General features: G+C 44.4%; 1 protein-coding gene across 1 annotated transcript in view; it reads right to left on the bottom strand.

Annotated features, from left to right (window-relative positions):
* Positions 1 to 2,867: 2,867 nt before the first annotated feature.
* The window catches only part of LOC125466419 (integrin beta-3-like), a 77,542-nt gene continuing 63,200 nt past the window's right edge, over positions 2,868 to 17,209 (bottom strand). The window contains exons 11-15 of the mRNA XM_048560899.2: positions 13,386 to 13,605; positions 11,822 to 11,922; positions 10,840 to 10,959; positions 8,005 to 8,171; positions 2,868 to 6,913 (exon numbers count right to left, since the gene is read on the bottom strand). Of these exons, the coding sequence (XP_048416856.1) occupies positions 6,842 to 6,913; positions 8,005 to 8,171; positions 10,840 to 10,959; positions 11,822 to 11,922; positions 13,386 to 13,605 (680 nt within the window). The 3' untranslated portion in view covers positions 2,868 to 6,841. The remainder of the gene's footprint in view (positions 6,914 to 8,004; positions 8,172 to 10,839; positions 10,960 to 11,821; positions 11,923 to 13,385; positions 13,606 to 17,209) is intronic.

Below are 17,209 nucleotides of genomic sequence, written 5' to 3'. Positions count from 1 at the left end.
TGGCCTTTGAGAAGGTGGAGGTGAGCCTGCATCCAGGAACTGCTGGAGTCCTGCCATTGTTCTTCTCTGACTTACTCTCCTTCCTTATGTGTATGTTCTAGCAGGAGCAGTCACGATGGAATAACAGTGGGTCTGTAGTTGTGTGACACAAGAACTTTGCTACATTTGGGTCTGGGTTGTCTTCAATAGTATGTTAGCCTGAATCGTGTATAAAGCATGATAAATATGGACTGTAACGTGATTAGAGAGAGTAGAGATTTAAGCAGTTTACTGGGTTCTCTCTGATCTACATTAATGAATGGAGGAATAGCTGTGAGTTGTTACTTTTACAACAACAGCAACATTAAAAAAATCCCCGAAAAAGCTGCAGATGCTGTAAATCAGGACCAAAAACAAAGTTGCTGAAAAAGCCCAGCAGGTCTGGCAACATCTGTGAACGAAAAAACAAAGTTAATGTTTCGGATCTGGTGACCCTTACTCAGAACCGTTGTTACTTTAAGTTTATTTCAGTGTCAAATTCCTGCTGCATTTTATTGTTGAAATAGGAGTAGGCTCATTTGTGTAATCTGAGAATCCTACATTAGTGTGGAAAGATCACAAGATCCCGTCATTAAACATACTCTGCTTGACTAGTATCTAGCTGGAAGAAGTGTGTATTTCACATAGGTTTACATTCATGCTGAGATGTTATAAAATTAATATATTTATTACATTAGTCTCAATGTATTACAGCTTTATCGATAAAACTTGTTTGAAAGCAGTGGATAAGTATATTGAACATTTTTTTTACTTGACAAGACATTTGTGAAATTCAGTAACCAATGGCTTTTCAGGCACAGGGGCCACACTCCCAGCAGAGAACAGAACTGCTTTAACCATTATCACAGAGAGCTCTCATTCCACTGGTCAGTGAAAGCTTGTTTGGAAAAAAGCCATCTCACTCTGAGTTCTGGCTGCAGACTGAGACACACACAAATGGAAGAGGAAGCGCCGACCAGACTTGACCAGCCATGTTCCAATTCCAGCATGAGGGAAAGTCAGAGTTATTCATTTTCTGAAAGGGGGCAGTGGTAGAAGGGAAGGTGGTGATGCTGTGGGGGCTTGAGTGGTGTGGAGGTGAGTTGGGGTGAGAGATGTGCTGGAGCAAGAGAGGGTTTGGAGTGATGGTGCGTGGGGGAGGAGAGGGTGACGGGATGGGAGAAAGAGTGTGGGGTGTTGACGGAGAATTGGGGCACGAAGCTGATACTCCAATCACCTTCCCATCCAGCAGAACTCCTGGGACAGTCCTAATTATGTTTTTAACTGTTGTTTAGTGACAGTATGATAAATGACCTCAATGATGATGCCTGCCCTACTCTTGACATTGCTAGCTGTGGATGGAGGTTACGTTGTCTGTGTGAATGGAATCTGACTGGAGCACCTCAGTCCCCAGCAGGCAAGTACGGAAGTGTCTGGAATTCACCTTTAATTGTTACTCATTCATTTCCTGTGTGGTGATTCAGTATGATGCATGTTTTTGCAACTTTACAATTCTGGAGTAGCAGACAATGTAAGACAGAACAGTTTTATCTGTTAAACTTGACCTGGGAATGATTTATAAATGCCAGAATACACATGACGTTCAGATTGAAAACTTGTTAAAGATTCACTGATATTTACAAATGCATATAAATGTAAAGCACTGATGTCATTGTTAACCCAGGTTTCTGTTAGATAAACCATCTGCCACAAATTTGCGGAGGACTGTTGCTTAAAGGTGGATTAATATTTTGAAATCAAACCTCCTGCAGTAACCAGGGTTGATCAAAAGGTGCTGCTAATTCACACAAAGTGAGTTGTGAAATGGGAATCCTGCCCTTCCAGAAGAGGCTAGTGTTCACTGACTGCTCTCTCATTCTCCCTCCCTCTTTTTAGCCCACACTGTTGGCCCTCTCAGGTGAACAGAGAAGGTTCCATGGCACTGTGTCAGTGGAGGTCCAGGGGATTTTCCCCAGTGTCCAGGTCAACATTGGTCCTCAACCAAACATTACAAAAACAGATATTCTGGGTCATTACCATAGTGCTGCTTGTGGGATCTTGCTTTGCACACATTGTTTGCCCCGTTTCCTACATCACAACATTCACTACACTTAGAAAAAACACTACTTTGCCTGTAAAAACATCTCAGTTGGCAATGAAAGGGGCTGTGGAAATGGATGCTGTCTCCTCTGTGAGCAGAAGGCACTGTCTTGTCTCAGAACTCAGTCTCGCAGTCAGCCAAGAGCCCGTTCCTCACTCTCTGTGTCAGACAGTGACAGTCAACTGCTATCCAACAGAGATGGCATTACCGTATGGACCAGCTCTTGCCCTCACCCCACAATCATACCCAGGCACACACCACTCAAGGCCAATGACTAGCACTAAGTGTAGGTTACTGGCACCTTAACTGTGTTATTCTAAGGACAGTTGGCATCCCAACCTAGGTCCTGGGTCGCCAAGCTCTGCTCAGTGGTCTTTCTGTCTTTTACTCCATAGTAATTTTTCTTTGTGTCCTTGCAAGAAGTGGTTCAATCAGTGACCTTGGTGCTTTTGTTTCTAACATTGATAATAGTATAGTATTAACCTGTGTGGGAATTGAGTGTCTTAGCCAGCAGGGCAAACAGGTGACACATACTTAGCCTGTGATAATGGGAACTGCAGATGCTGGAGAATACAAGATAACAAAATGTGAGGCTGGATGAACACAGCAGGCCAAGCAGCATCTCAGGAGCACAAAAGCTGATGTTTCGGGCCTAGACCCTTCACCAGAGGGTCTGATGAAGGGTCTAGGCCCGAAACATCAGTTTTTGTGCTCCTGAGATGCTGCTTGGCCTGCTGTGTTCATCCAGCTCCACACTTTGTTATCTTGGATTCTCCAGCATCTGCAGTTCCCAGTATCACTGATACAATTTTAACCTCACTGCGAAGCCTCTTCCAGGGATGCCTAACCTGAAGAAGTTACCCTCCTCCCTCCGGACCAACCCTCTCTGATGAAGGGTCCAGGCCCGAAACATCAGCTTTTGTGCTCCTGAGATGCTGCTTGGCCTGCTGTGTTCATCCAGCTTCACATTTTATTATCTTGTATTCTCCAGCATCTGCAGTTCCCATTATCTCTGAACACATACTGGAATCGTCTGCCTGGAATTTCAGAAGAGCTGAGTGACTGGGTGGGACATCACCCAGGTTCTGAATCACCAATCCCGACATGCGCTGCCTGCTTCCTAACCCACATCCGACTGATATTTTGTTATGCAATCAGCATGTTAAATTTAGCAATTACCACAATGCAAAATTGCCTCTATTCCTGTCACAACAAAACAAAAAAAAACAAGAAAAATATGCAGAGTAGAACCCAACCCGTATAAGGAGGCAGTCACAGGTTAACCTTTGCTAATTTCTAAATCTTGAGGAGTCAGTTATCGTAGCTGCTCCTGACCCAAGTTCATCTCGAGAAAATGTGAAGGCTTCCTGTTTCTTTCCCCCAGTTCCCGACCAGAACAAGCTTATCACTGAACACCTCCCTACTGCTTCCTACCAAATGGATGCTGACTCATAACTGGCTTGATCGTGTTTCAAAATATTTTGATGTAAGATACCTCCACAAAATGCTGACAAAAGGATTGATTTCTGTGGCTTACTTCTCCCTGCGAAACATTATACTTCTCAGACATTGAATTTTCTCTGAAAATAGAAGGATATCGGAATTGAGGCACAGAAAGAGTCCAATCCCCTCTAGTTCAATGTCTAGTCTCTTGGTGGTGTATAATATAAAGTTAATGGAACTGTTTACTAACCCTCTGAATTAAACCCCATTAGCAATTTGACAATAGACCCAGACATAGGACAAATAAAGTCACCAGTGATGGACAGTTTTGAGATTTATAGGTTACTGATTACTCCCAGTGTGGTCAAGAAAATGGGTGAGGTGTCAGACCCAGGCAGGTAGACCCCAGCAACTGGAGGGAGAGCCCCTCCAGCAATGGTGTGTAAGGATATTGGACAACTCTGAGCTGCACCAAGGCTGGAATTCTGTCTCTCAGCCTCTCCTCCTATACAGATCTCTGTAAAAAGCCAACTCTTTGACTAATCTGTCATTCACCTTAGGCCTTCCCCCATCATGCTATCTTATATGTACGGTGGCATTGTGGTGACTATTTTATGGGCACTGGCAATTCCTGTTACTAGATCTTCTGCCAATTAAGGATTCTCTCCACTCTTCAAAATGTTGCTCAATGCCCATGTTGCGAGTTTACTCCTCAGTCTGAGGCCCTACGCAAACGCAACCTGTTGTTGTGGGTTAGTCACTAGGCAGTAGTTCTCTTGGCAGAGAAGTGTTTAAACTGTAGAATGAGTTGTCAGATTATGGCTCCTGAAAGTGGGAGTGATTATGAGAACCTATTCTGTATTGTGCTGACAGTCAACAATATTCATTGTGTAAGGTTAGAGAACAGCCAATAAAAGGAACCATAGTTTTCATTCACCATGAGAAGAGAAATATATACATAAGATACGAGGCACTTCAACGGTATTTAAACTACAGTCAATTTCAAAATTGGCTCAATGGCAAGAAGCAGAAGGTGATAGTCGAAGATTGTTTCTCAGACTGGAAGCCTGTGACTAGTGGTGTGCCACAGGGTTCAGTGCTGGGATATTTGTTATTTACATCGAAGATCTGCATGTGAATGTACAAGGTGTGATTAGTAAGCTTGTGGACAGGGTGGTGAAGAAGGCTAGCATGCTGGCCTTCATCGTTTGGGGCATTGAGTGTAGGAGTTGGGAGATTATGTTACAGTTGTACAAATTGTTGGTGAGGCTGCTTTTGGAGTATTGTGCACAGTTTTGGATACCCTTTTAGAGGGAACACATAGTTAAACTGGAAAGTGTGCAAAGAAGATTTATGAAGATGTTGCCAAGACCTGTAGGCCTGAGTTATAGGGAGAGATTGGCCAAGATAAGACTTTATTCCTTGGAATCTTGGAGAATGAGGGATGACCTTATTGATGTGCAAAAATCATGAGGGGCGTAGATCGGATGATCATATACAGTCTTTTTCCCAGGGATGGGGAATTGAAAACTAGGGGCATAGGTTGAAGGAATGAGGGGAAAGATGTAAAAGGACCTGAGAGGCAATTTGTTTACACAGAGATTGGTGCATATATGGAATGGACGGCCGGTGAAATGGTTGAGGCAGGTACAATAGCAATATTTAAAAGACATTTGGATTGGCACATCGATGGGAAGGGTTTAGAAGGATAAGGACCAAATGTGGACAATTGTAACTAGCTGGGGTATGCACCATGGTCAGTACGGTCCAGTTTAGGCCAAAGGGCCTGTTTCCATGCTGTATTACTCTATGACTCTATGATTCTTTCAAGAAGGATGAAAACATAACTACTGTAGGATATAAAACTTACTCATATTTCTTTCTGGCTTCAGTCTCATGCTACTTGTGCAGCAACATATCTAGATTTAAAGTGCAGGGTGTTCTGGGATGTAAATCAGCAGAGGGAATCCTGGGTGACTTCCCCATCTTCTCCCTGTTTCCTTCCCCACTGTCATTGTTCTGAATCTGTTCAACATCACACCATGCAGTCTGCAGTGCTCAGTTCCATTGATTTCTGAGCCACTCAAGGTTGTAGCTGAGGCGTTGGTTAGCTTATTTGGCAGGACAACTGGTTTGTAATGCAGAATAGCCTCTGGGCCAGTCGGACCATGGTAACTTTACCTTTTTAGATAGATATGAACAGGACAGGGTTCATACAGTCACTGAGCCACATTCCCTGGCTGGAGCTGGGTAGCAGGGTTAAGTGACACTCTTGAGCTGGTGTGCAGTATGTCTACCCACAGCCACCAGTTGTGCAGCTTCTGCTGCGTCTGTAAGGACATGCTCCATCGAATAAAAGTCAGTTTACAGATTCCACTGTTTCCAAAGATGATCCACCACTTTCTCCTTTCTTTTCCTATGATTCTGTATTCCTCCATCAACTGACCAAACACACTTAAGACAGCATCAAATTGAAACCCAATCTTGCCCACTTGCAGCAGGAATAATGGGAATACAGTTAGACATTTCCCTTCCTAAACCCAGGAGTGCTGGGGCCCAATTGTGATGCTCCAACTCAGATCTTCAAAGTAGCATTTAAAGCAGACAGTCTCAGATGGAATGAGACAACCCATAAAGCCATTGGCCCGTCTTTGAAAGAGCAAACCAATTAGTCTCATTGTCCCATATGCCCAGCAAAATTCCCCCTTCAAATTTTTTAACCAATTCACCTTTCAGGTTTACAATTGAATTTACTTCTGTCAACCTTTAAGGCAACATATTTCGAATCGTTATAACTGCCCGGATAAAAAATAATTCTCTTTATTTTTGCTCTGGTCCTTTTGACAATGAGTTTAAAACTCTGTGATTTGGTTACAGGCCTACTTGCCGGAGAAATAGGTTTGTCTTTCTTGTTCTCTCAATACCCTTTTGTGAAAGTGTATATGCTACCATAATGTGACCCTCAGAGACATTCTTCAGATATCAGAAATCTATCCAGTTAAGTGCCCTGAGGCTGTTTCAAACACCTGCTGATAAAAGGCACCAGAGGCACCTGACTGTGTCTCAGTGCTGTTTCTAAGTCAAGTGACCCACTATTGAGGGAAGGTAGGCTTTACAGATTGAAGTTGTGCCTGTGTTAAGCATGACATCGGCCAGTGAAAGGAATGCAATCTCATTGAGAAATAAAACACCAAGCCCCTTGGTTTTTGTGCCCCATGCAGCCCATTTGAAGGTGTCCTTGCTGTGGATTGTGTAACCCTCTCCCTGCTGATGCTCCCTTCAGTCTGCGTTGCCAGTGTAGGTGAAATTTGTGAAGGTTGTCGTTGGCCCTTTGTACAACGGGTTGTTGGCCTGAAAGGAAACAATGTTGTAAACATGGTGAAGCTGCATCTTGCCCGGTGAATGCATTTACAAAAAATGTAGCCCAGTCACAGTGCAGACGAGGTGCCTGTCTGATGGCACCATTACATTGAGACTGTGATAGGGGCTGGCTATATAGCCACATCATGATCCGTATAATTCAGTTTTACTCAAAGTAGCAGCTCAGCACTGAAACCCACTGATAAACCTTAGAACTCTTCACTGTTTCTCTTTCTAACTAAGAACATGTTTTTAGTTTATAAAATATGTTGCCACTTAAATAAAATAAGTTCAAATACTACCATTTGGACGCTACCTAATGAGCAAGGTATGCTTTGTTTGACGACATGTATAGAATTCAGTTTCCCAGGACCAAGGCACGCTACAAGTGAGCAGGTCCCTGGTTTAATCCTCTGGTCCAGAGTCGCAGGCTGAGCCAAGGCTCCAGGTCCATGGCTAGGCCTGGGTGCCTGACAGCAGATGTGGCGATGGCAGCAAGTTTGGTCCCTACAGCACAGGCAGCAGGCTGCATTGGCAAGGTTGGCCCGGTGTGAGCTCATGGTGGAGGCAAGATGGTGCCGCAGAGTGGCAGCTGCCCAGCAGCGGCGGTGGTTTGGTGAAACACACTTACAGCAGTGTTGTCTGTTTAGCAGCAATGGGTTGGAGGAGACGGGATCCGGCCCATGGCTGAGCCAGAAGCAGCAGCTGTTCCAAAGACCACTTAACCTTTTTGAGGTAAGTCTGTAAGATGGACTTCATTGTTTTATTTTTCTGGCGATATATTCTGTGCTTTGGTTTATTTTCTGTTTCAAGACGGCTCCAGAGACTGGTGACACTGAACAACACTTTTCACTATATTTGTGATAAATACACGTAACAATAAATCAAAGTGCTACGTCCTACCAGTCTATCTAGGACATGTGTCAAACTATATGTCGTGGGTGTGGCTTGGGATTTTATACATTGATAGAAGCACAGTGTCTTTGATTGAGCTTGCAAGTAATTTCTGTCAATATTTTTCTGTGTGTGTGTGTAATGCCCAAACCCTCCACCAAGGCCAGTAAATACAAACCGTTTCTTACCGTATCCCACCTCGCTTTGGCTCGTTCTGCCTCAAACTTGGCAAACTCTCGCTTATCATGGACGGTGACCAGCAACTTCCAGATCAATAGAGCCACCAAACCACACAGCAGGATGGCACCCATCAAACACAGGATAATGAGCAGGATGTTCACTGGCGGGGGACACTCTACAGGGGGAGGAAAGGAAAAGAAGTTGCATTAAGGTAGCATCTTGGGACAGAGTCTTCCTCCTCCTCAGTGTTCAATAAAAGATGAGAGGAAGCAGAACATAGTAATAGACAGCAGTAATGGGAACTGATAAAAACAGCAGCGACATGAGAAACTCCCAAAAACAACAGCATTAATGATTCTAGAAAATGTGAGAAAGGATGTATTGAACAGTAGGCACATCAATACTAAGAGTGAAACTAAACTTGGCCACAGAACATGAAGTTTTCTGGCTTGTACTCACTGGGACTGAAAACCCACTTCAGAACAACACCACCATTGAGTAGGGCACTCATTGGTTGGACTTTGGTTATTATGGAAATGCTATGGAAACTGTTAACCATTCATTTAATTAACCAATTAAATTCAGACCAGGCAATCCTTTCAGACCTGATGAGTGCCAGACAACATGCCCAGACTTCATGTCTCTTTCTGGCAATGTTTAAACTGTAGAGCTAATATGGGATGGTGAGCTGAAAGCACAGATTACTGCAAGGGATCAGGAGGAGGTTGCATTAATAGAGACATCAGTTAAGGCTGATGATTGGATGCTTAATATCCCTTAATACCAAATGTCCAGGAATGAAAGGCAGACATGGCAGTACTAGTTAACAACATGTTTCTAAATGGAAAGCATTTGCAATCTGGTTCTAGGACTGAATCTTGATTTAAGCAAGAGAGCAGAAACTATTACGTTGTTGGTGAAATTTAAACAGCATCAAAAAAATGAGGAATGAAATGAGCAAATATATTGAAAATGTAGTTGAAATCTTGGTATCAGCAGTCCTTAAAGGTGGCAGTCAGGGAAGTGTGGTGATTAGAAACATTCGGGGCTGGATTTAATGCAGACCTCACTCCCACAACAAGGTGTGTTTTCCACAGCAAGAGGGGGAGCAACAAAATATAGTGGGTAGCCCATCACCATCCCCTTCCAACTCAATGCCTATAATATGGCAAGGTAGGCAGATGTTGAAATTGACAGGCTAATTTTAAATAAATACAGTAATTAATGGCAGATCGATCTTGTTACTAAGGCAGTTGATCCAAATATTATTGGAAAGAAGGTGAGAGGAGGGGGAGCTGTGTACATGTATTGGGGGCACAATTGAGTTACATGTACCCACCTCAAAGATATTATCCTCAATTTGTTCCTCCCTGCTTAGCTTCCAAAACCCGCAGCCCTTCCCCCCAGCCAACCTCCCTCTCAAGGCTGTCCAATTCCTCCCCATCCAAGATGCTCGATTTGCCTCACCCTGGGATCTAAATCCCCTCGTTTACCCTGGAGCACCCACTACCGATGTCAGCCAATCAGAGTGGTCAGCTTCTCTTGGGAGTGGCACTTCCTCCATGAAGGACAGAAGTGACAAGCTTGCCTGATTCGTATTGTTGGCTGAATTGTATTGCTAAGGGTGGCCCTGTTGAGCATCAGTCGGAGCGACGTCACCTTGGAAGGGGGAGTAAGCGATATGCTGTCATAGTGGATAAAACGACAGGGCACATTTCCAGATTGAGGCCGAGTAATAAAACTGCCCAGATTTCAATCCTGTTTATGCCTTTGTTGATTTGCAAGGTTAGTTCCACGCAGGGACGATAAGTTGAAAATCTGCTCTGAAATGTAACCGCATAGCTAACTTCGCGCATCATTGCTACCAATTCCAGCCATCGTTGTCATGTCATGTCTGGTTCATTTCCCATCAGCTTGAATAATGTACCCTCTGTTTACTAAGCTGCCTCCCAATTGAAGTTTTACTCTTTTGAAACCTTTCCTTAATTCGAGCTCTCTTTTTATATTTGCTTTGCTCATGCGATGTCAGCCTCATTCAAAAAGCCAATATTTGTTGTTCATTCTTAATTTTGCTTGTGAAGGTGGCGGTGAACTCACACCTTGGAACTCCATGTAGTGTCAGTACAGCCACAGTTAAACAAAAAGATTTTGACTGACTGACAGTGAAGGAGCAGCCAAGTGAGGATGCTGTGTGATTTTGAGGAGAACTTTCAGGTGGTTTAGTTTCCATGAATTTGCTGCCCTTGTCCAACGTGAAACAGGTTTGGAAAATGCTGTTAAAGGTGGTTTGGCAAGTTGCTGCTATGTATCTGGATGGTGGAAAGAATGAATGTTTAAAGTTGGCACATTAAGTGGACTGCTTTACGTTGGATAATGCTGAGTTTCTTGAGTGCCGTTGGAGCTGCACTCATCCAGACATGTGCAGGGTATTCCATCACACTCCTAACTTGTGCCTTGTAGATGCTGGACAGTTTTGGAAAGTGAGGAGCTGAGTTACTTGCTGCAGTATTCCTAGTTCCTGACCTGCTCTTGTGGCCAACTGTATTTATGTGGCAAGTCCAGTTCAGTTTCTGGTCATTGGTAACCCTCAGGATGTTGTTAGTGTAAATGGCAATAGCATTGAACATCAAGGGAAGATGGCTAGATTCTCTCTAGTTGGAGATAGTCATTGCCTGGTGTTCGGGTGGAGTAAATATTGCTCTCCTTAACCTTCACTGATGTTAAATTATGATTATACAAGATGTTGTATTTGCATTGATTAGCATGAAAACTGAAAAAGATGAAACTAAATAATCAACGTACAGAGGAATTGAGCCAATACAAGGAATAACAATTTGTCAAACCTGGTTCTTCAATGACTGACAGAATGGATTTTCCATTTGACTCTTCGTGATAACGGAACCGAACAACACAACCATTCTCATCCTTATAGGTACAGATGACCCCATCTGTAGTTTCTGTATCTACAGAGAAAGGACAACAATCAAGTGTGATTGAATGAAATACAAAGATAACCAAAATGGCCACCAATTCCTCATTATGGTATGCTGCTGCAATGGCCAATCTCCTCCTAACCCCCAGAACCAACCTGAAATAACTCCATAGAGGCCGGTATGTCATCACCAAGTCAGTCTTTATTTACATGTGGCAAGTCAGCTCCCTCAGAGCCAGCTCTCAGAGTGAACAGAGCCTCTGTTACTCCTGTTTTTAACTAGGGGTCCCTGATTAGACCAGATTAACAGCTCCAGTCAAGGTGCTCATATTCTGTGAGATCCACCAGGCTGACCTTGTCACAATCACTACACAATCTCCACATAACATGCCCAAAATGAGCAAGTTAGACAAAGGACAGCTAGTGGATGTGATTTCCAGAAGACAAAGTGCCACACAGGAGTCTGCTAAACAAGTGGAGGACACTGTGACTGGGGAACATTTACTGGAGGACACTAATTGGGGGAGTATATATTGGAGGATGCTGTTACTGGGGAGAGTTTATTGCAGAATCCTCCGTCTGGGGAGAGTTTAATGCACAACGTTGTGACTGAATAGGGGTTATTGGAAGAAACTGTCTGGGAAGGGTTTATTGGAGGACCCTGTAGCTAGGGAGGGTTTACTGGAGGCCGCTGTGGCTAGGAAGGGTTTATTGGAGGTGACTGTGACAGGGGAAGGGTTTACAGGTGGAGACTATGACTAGGGAGGGTTTACTGTGTGGCATTGTGCCTAAAGGAAATGTTTATTGGGTGATGCTTTTCCACTGGTGCTCCAGTCTGAGCCTGCAAGCAGCACAGCTAGTCGCATAACCTGACATGACATTTGGAAACTTACCCAAAGTTCTCACTCTTCGGATCTCATCTCTGCACACCCTGTCACATGTGCCGTTCTCCATCAACTCCCCAGTCTCAAAGACTTTACACTCAACACAGCCCCTGCAAAGGAAAGAAGGAATGAGGTGCAAAAAAGCCAAGACTTCAACGAAACTTTATTTGGTTTTGAAGCAGATTAATCTCAGTTCTTTTCTCCTGGTCCTTACTAGAGGTGGCATTCATTGAATCTGAAGTCTAAGAATCAACAGGTCAAAGGACATTACAACCAAACCTATTCCTGTTGTGCGCTAGTGCATCCGTGTTCACCTCGAAATTTGTTTTCCCTTTAATGAGCTTTCCAATTAGCTTTTAGTTCTTTAGTCTTTTTTGTTCAATCTGCCTGCAAAGAAGGACTTGCATTTTACAGTGCCTTTGCAATTTTAGGGCAACCCAACCTGTTGCAATACAAGAAACAAGGCAGCTAGTGTTCTGACACTAAATTCCCACAAAGAATAAAGAGATCATAGCAGCATACAAACATGTGAATTAGTAGCAGGAGTAGCCCTCAGAGACTGCCACGCCAATTAATGAGATCATGTCTGATCTTTTCATAACATCCACACCACCTTCACCTAACACCCCTCCCAATAATCCTTCACCTCCATGCTCAAAAAGAATCTATCAGCCTCTGTCCTAAAGATATTCAAATACTCTGCTTCCCCCACCTTAAGGAAGAGATTTCCAAAGCCTGTTTTCATTGGACTGTACCTTATTTTTAAACTGTGTTCCTGTAGTCCTAGATTCTCCTATGAGATAGAACACATATCTCCACATCCACACTATCAAGACCGCTCATGATATTGTACATTTCAATCAAATCATCTCCTACTCTTCTGTACTCCATTAGATATTTACCTAGCCTGCCCAATCTTTCCACATAGGAAAACCTTTTGATTCTGGGTATTAGTCTAATAAACTATTTTTAACACATTTACAATTCTTCCTTAAATAAGGAGACCAATACTATGTGGAATTCTTTACATGTGGTCTCTCAGATGACCTCAAGCATAACGAATTTGATCCAATATAATAACTGCATCAATTTTCTAGTGCTGTTGACAAGACATAAATATTGGCTCAGGATACCCAACTCCCCTTTTCTCTTCTTCAAAATAGTGCCATGGAATCTTTTACAACCACCAAAGACAGCGAACAGTTTTGATTTGGAAACAGCCTCCCCTGATAATGCAGCATTCCCTTTCAGTGCTGTGCAGGAAGGCTAGCAGCCGAGATGTTGTGTTCCAGTTTCTGGGGTGAGATTTGAATTTGCAGACTCAATGGCAAGTGTTACCACTGAGCCACAGTGAACAGAAAGCTCGGGATCAAATATCTTCCTTGTGGTTAAGGTGGGCAAATTCCCCAATCTGCCCTTCAGGAAGAACCCAGAGAGTGTGAATGGCAGTCAAGCCTGTAATTGAAAAGTAGAACGCAGTGAAATATGGAAGAACTACCCCAATGTGACTGCCTGATCCTTGCTTCTGAGTTGTTTGACAAGCTGTGGTGATGGTAAGGAGAACTGGACTCACCTTTTGAAGGAGCAGGCATCAGGGCAGGTGGGGCATTTCTCACACTGGTCTCCAAATGCTCCCCCGGTGCAAACACACTTCCCACATTCACAGTAGCCTCGCCCGCTGCAGATTAGCCCAAAAGCGGGCACACAATTGTCAGTCTTGACAGTGCAGTTGCAGTAACTGTCGGTCCAGTCTGGGAAACATTTGCACTCTCCGCACTCACACCTGCCATTCCCTATGGTGAATGAGCAATGAGAGTTAGAGCCAGAGCTGCAAACACTGTAGAAGTAGCACACATTTTCAAAAGGTATCGATCATGATGACTCACAGAAGATTCATGCATGGGAAAAGGGCTCATTGATTTTTCCTAATATATTCATATGGACAGAAGATTGGTTAACAAACTGGAAGCAAAAAGTTGTGACACATTGATAGAGATTGATGACTGTGATTGGTCAATAACGGTGTGATGTTTGTCCCATGTGTATACCAGGATGATAGAAACTGAGAGAAGTGGGATATTTCTCATTTCCCATCCAGCAATTCCCAGTTCACTTTCTTTCATTTTCTCATCGTCTCTTGTAGTCTTACAATATTCTCTTTTTTCCATATTCCACAGTTCTTCTGACCTCTGGTTTTCTGTCACATTCTCCTATACTTCCTTAAAGATCAGCAAGTGTGGAGCCACAGGAAATGGGGGAGATTCTGATGATATTTTTCCTCAGTGCTTACTGAGGGGAGAATTATGAATGCTATGGAAATAAGGGAAACAAGTGGGGATGTTTTGAAATGAATACATATTACCAGAGAGGAGGTGCTGGTGAAGTTCTGGAAGACTGGCAAGTGGCTAATGTTATTCTATTGTTTAAGAAAGGTAGCAAAGTCAAGCAAGAGAACTACAGGCCAGTGAGCCAGACATCAGTGGTAGGCAGGTTATTGGAGAGGATACTGAGGGACAGGATCAACCAACATTTGGATAGCCACAGTCTGATTAGGGATAGACAGCATGCATTTGTGTGTGGGAAGTAATGTCTGACAAATCTTTGAGATGTTTTCAAAGACGTAACCAAGAGGATGGATGAGGATGGAGCAGTGGATATTAGTAATGCCTTTGACAAGGTCCCACATGGCAGGCTAGTCATGAAAGTTAGTCTGCACGTGAATGGAATAGGATTCAAAACTGGCTCAATTGTAGGAAGCAGAGGGTGATGCTTGAAGTTCTTTCTCAGACTGGAGGCCTGTGTCTAGTGGTGTGCCACAGGGTTCAGAGCTGGGACCTTTGTTATTTGTGATTTACATAATTGATTTGGATGGAAATGTACAAAGAATGATTAGTACATTTGCGGATGTTACAAAAATCAGGAGGTAATGTTGATAATGAAAAAGGTTATCAAAAATTACAGAGGGATCTTGATCAGATGGGGAAGTGGGCTGAGGATTGGCAAATGCAATTCAATACAGGTAAGCATGAGGTGTTGCATTTTGGAAAGTCAAACCAAGGTACGACTTATACAGTAAATGGTAATGTCCTGAGCAGTGGAACAGAGGGAGTACATGTACCTAGTTCGTTGAAAGCAGCGTCACAGGTGGATAGGGTGATGAAGAAGGCATGTAGCATGCTGGCCTTCATCAGTTGAAGCACTGAGTAAAAGGAGCTGGGACATTACGTTACAGTTGTATAAGTCATCGGTGAGGCTGCCTTAGGTTTAAGGTGAGAGGGGACAGATTGAAGAAGGACCTGAGGACAACTCCTTCATGCAGAGAGTGGTGTGTATATGGAATAGGCTGCCAGAGAAAGTGGTTGAGGCAGGTTCCATGGTAACATTAAAATAGGTACATGGATGAGAACGGTTTAGGGGGATATGTACCAAATGCGGGCAATTGGAACTAGCTGACTGGGCACCTTGGTCAGCATGGACCAGTTTAGGCCGATGGGCCTGTTTCCATTATTACTCTTTGACTCTTTGACTGTCTTTTTCTTTCTCCCTCCTCCTATTTGTTCTTGATCGTTCCCTCCATCTCAGTCTTTCAACAAATGGACTGTTCTAGGTCACTTACCATACCCTGTTTCTAGGTATGATTAGTGCTTTTTCTCCAATGTGTCCCTTATATTAAGAAAAGAGGATGGGGATATACTGAGGCAACCTCAAGTTGTCAGTCAATGACTTGCCAACTGCTGAAAGGATCAATGTTGAAACCTCAGCTACTCATAATTCATGTCAACAGCTTCTAAATGTTGAAGTTCTGTGGGATTTGTGATTATTCAAACAATCAAGGCACACAAAATGTACCATACAGGTGCAGCAAGCAATTCCTATTGGCCTTTATCTTTTTTTAAATTCATGTGTGTGATGAGGGTATTGCTGGCTAGGCCAGCATTTATTGTCCATTCCTCATTGCCAAGAGGGCAGTTAAGAATCAGCCACATTGCTGTGGGTCTAGAGTTAAATGTAGGCCAGACCAGGTAAAGATGGCAGTATCCTTTCCTAAAGGAAATTAGTGAACCAAATGGGTTTTTCCCTTGACAATTCAAACCACTGCTGTGGTGGGATTCAAACCAGGGTCCCCAGAACATTAGATAATAAAATGTGAGGCTGGATGAACACAGCAGGCCAAGCAGCATCTCAGGAGCACAAAAGCTGACGTTTCGGGCCTGGACCCTTCATCAGAGAGGGGGATGGGGAGAGGGAACTGGAATAAATAGGGAGAGAGGGGGAGGCGGACCGAAGATGGAGAGTAAAGAAGATAGGTGGAGAGAGTATAGGTGGGGAGGTAGGGAGGGGATAGGTCAGTCCAGGGAAGACGGACAGGTCAAGGAGGTGGGATGAGGTTAGTAGGTAGCTGGGGGTGCGGCTTGGGGTGGGAGGAAGGGATGGGTGAGAGGAAGAACCAGTTAGGGAGGCAGAGACAGGTTGGACTGGTATTGGGATGCAGTGGGTGGGGGGGAAGAGCTGGGCTGGTTGTTTGGTGCAGTGGGGGGAGGGGACGAACTGGGCTGGTTTAGGGATGCGGTGGGGGAAGGGGAGATTTTGAAACTGGTGAAGTCCACATTGATACCATTAGGCTGCAGGGTTCCGAGGCGGAATATGAGTTGCTGTTCCTGCAACCTTCGGGTGGCATCATTGTGGCAGTGCAGGAGGCCCATGATGGACATGTCATCAAGAGAATGGGAGGGGGAGTGGAAATGGTTTGCGACTGGGACGTGCAGTTGTTTGTTGCGAACTGAGTGGAGGTGTTCTGCAAAGCGGTCCCCAAGCCTCCGCTTGGTTTCCCCAATGTAGAGGAAGCCACACCGGGTACAGTGGATGCAGTATACCACATTGGCAGATGTGCAGGTGAACCTCTGCTTAATGTGGAATGTCATCTTGGGGCCTGGGATAGGGGTGAGGGAGGAGGTGTGGGGGCAAGTGTAGCATTTCCTGCGGTTGCAGGGGAAGGTGCCGGGTGTGGTGGGGTTGGAGGGCAGTGTGGAGCTAACAAGGGAGTCACAGAGAGAGTGGTCTCTCCGGAAAGCAGACAGGGGTGGGGATGGAAAAATGTCTTGGGTGGTGGGGTCGGATTGTAAATGGCGGAAGTGTCGGAGGATGATGCGTTGTATCCGGAGGTTGGTGGGGTGGTGTGTGAGAACGAGGGGGATCCTCTTAGGGCGGTTGTGGCGGGGGCGGGGTGTGAGGGATGTGTTGCGGGAAATACGGGAGACGCGGTCAAGGGCGTTCTCGATCACTGTCGGGGGAAAGTTGCGGTCCTTGAAGAACTTGGACATCTGGGATGTGTGGGAGTGGAATGTCTTATCGTGGGAGCAGATGCGGCGGAGGCGGAGGAATTGGGAATAGGGAATG

This window comes from Stegostoma tigrinum, chromosome 31 (assembly GCF_030684315.1).
Source record: "Stegostoma tigrinum isolate sSteTig4 chromosome 31, sSteTig4.hap1, whole genome shotgun sequence".
Lineage (NCBI taxonomy): Eukaryota > Metazoa > Chordata > Chondrichthyes > Orectolobiformes > Stegostomatidae > Stegostoma > Stegostoma tigrinum.
This window is presented reverse-complemented; position numbering and strand designations above follow the sequence as displayed.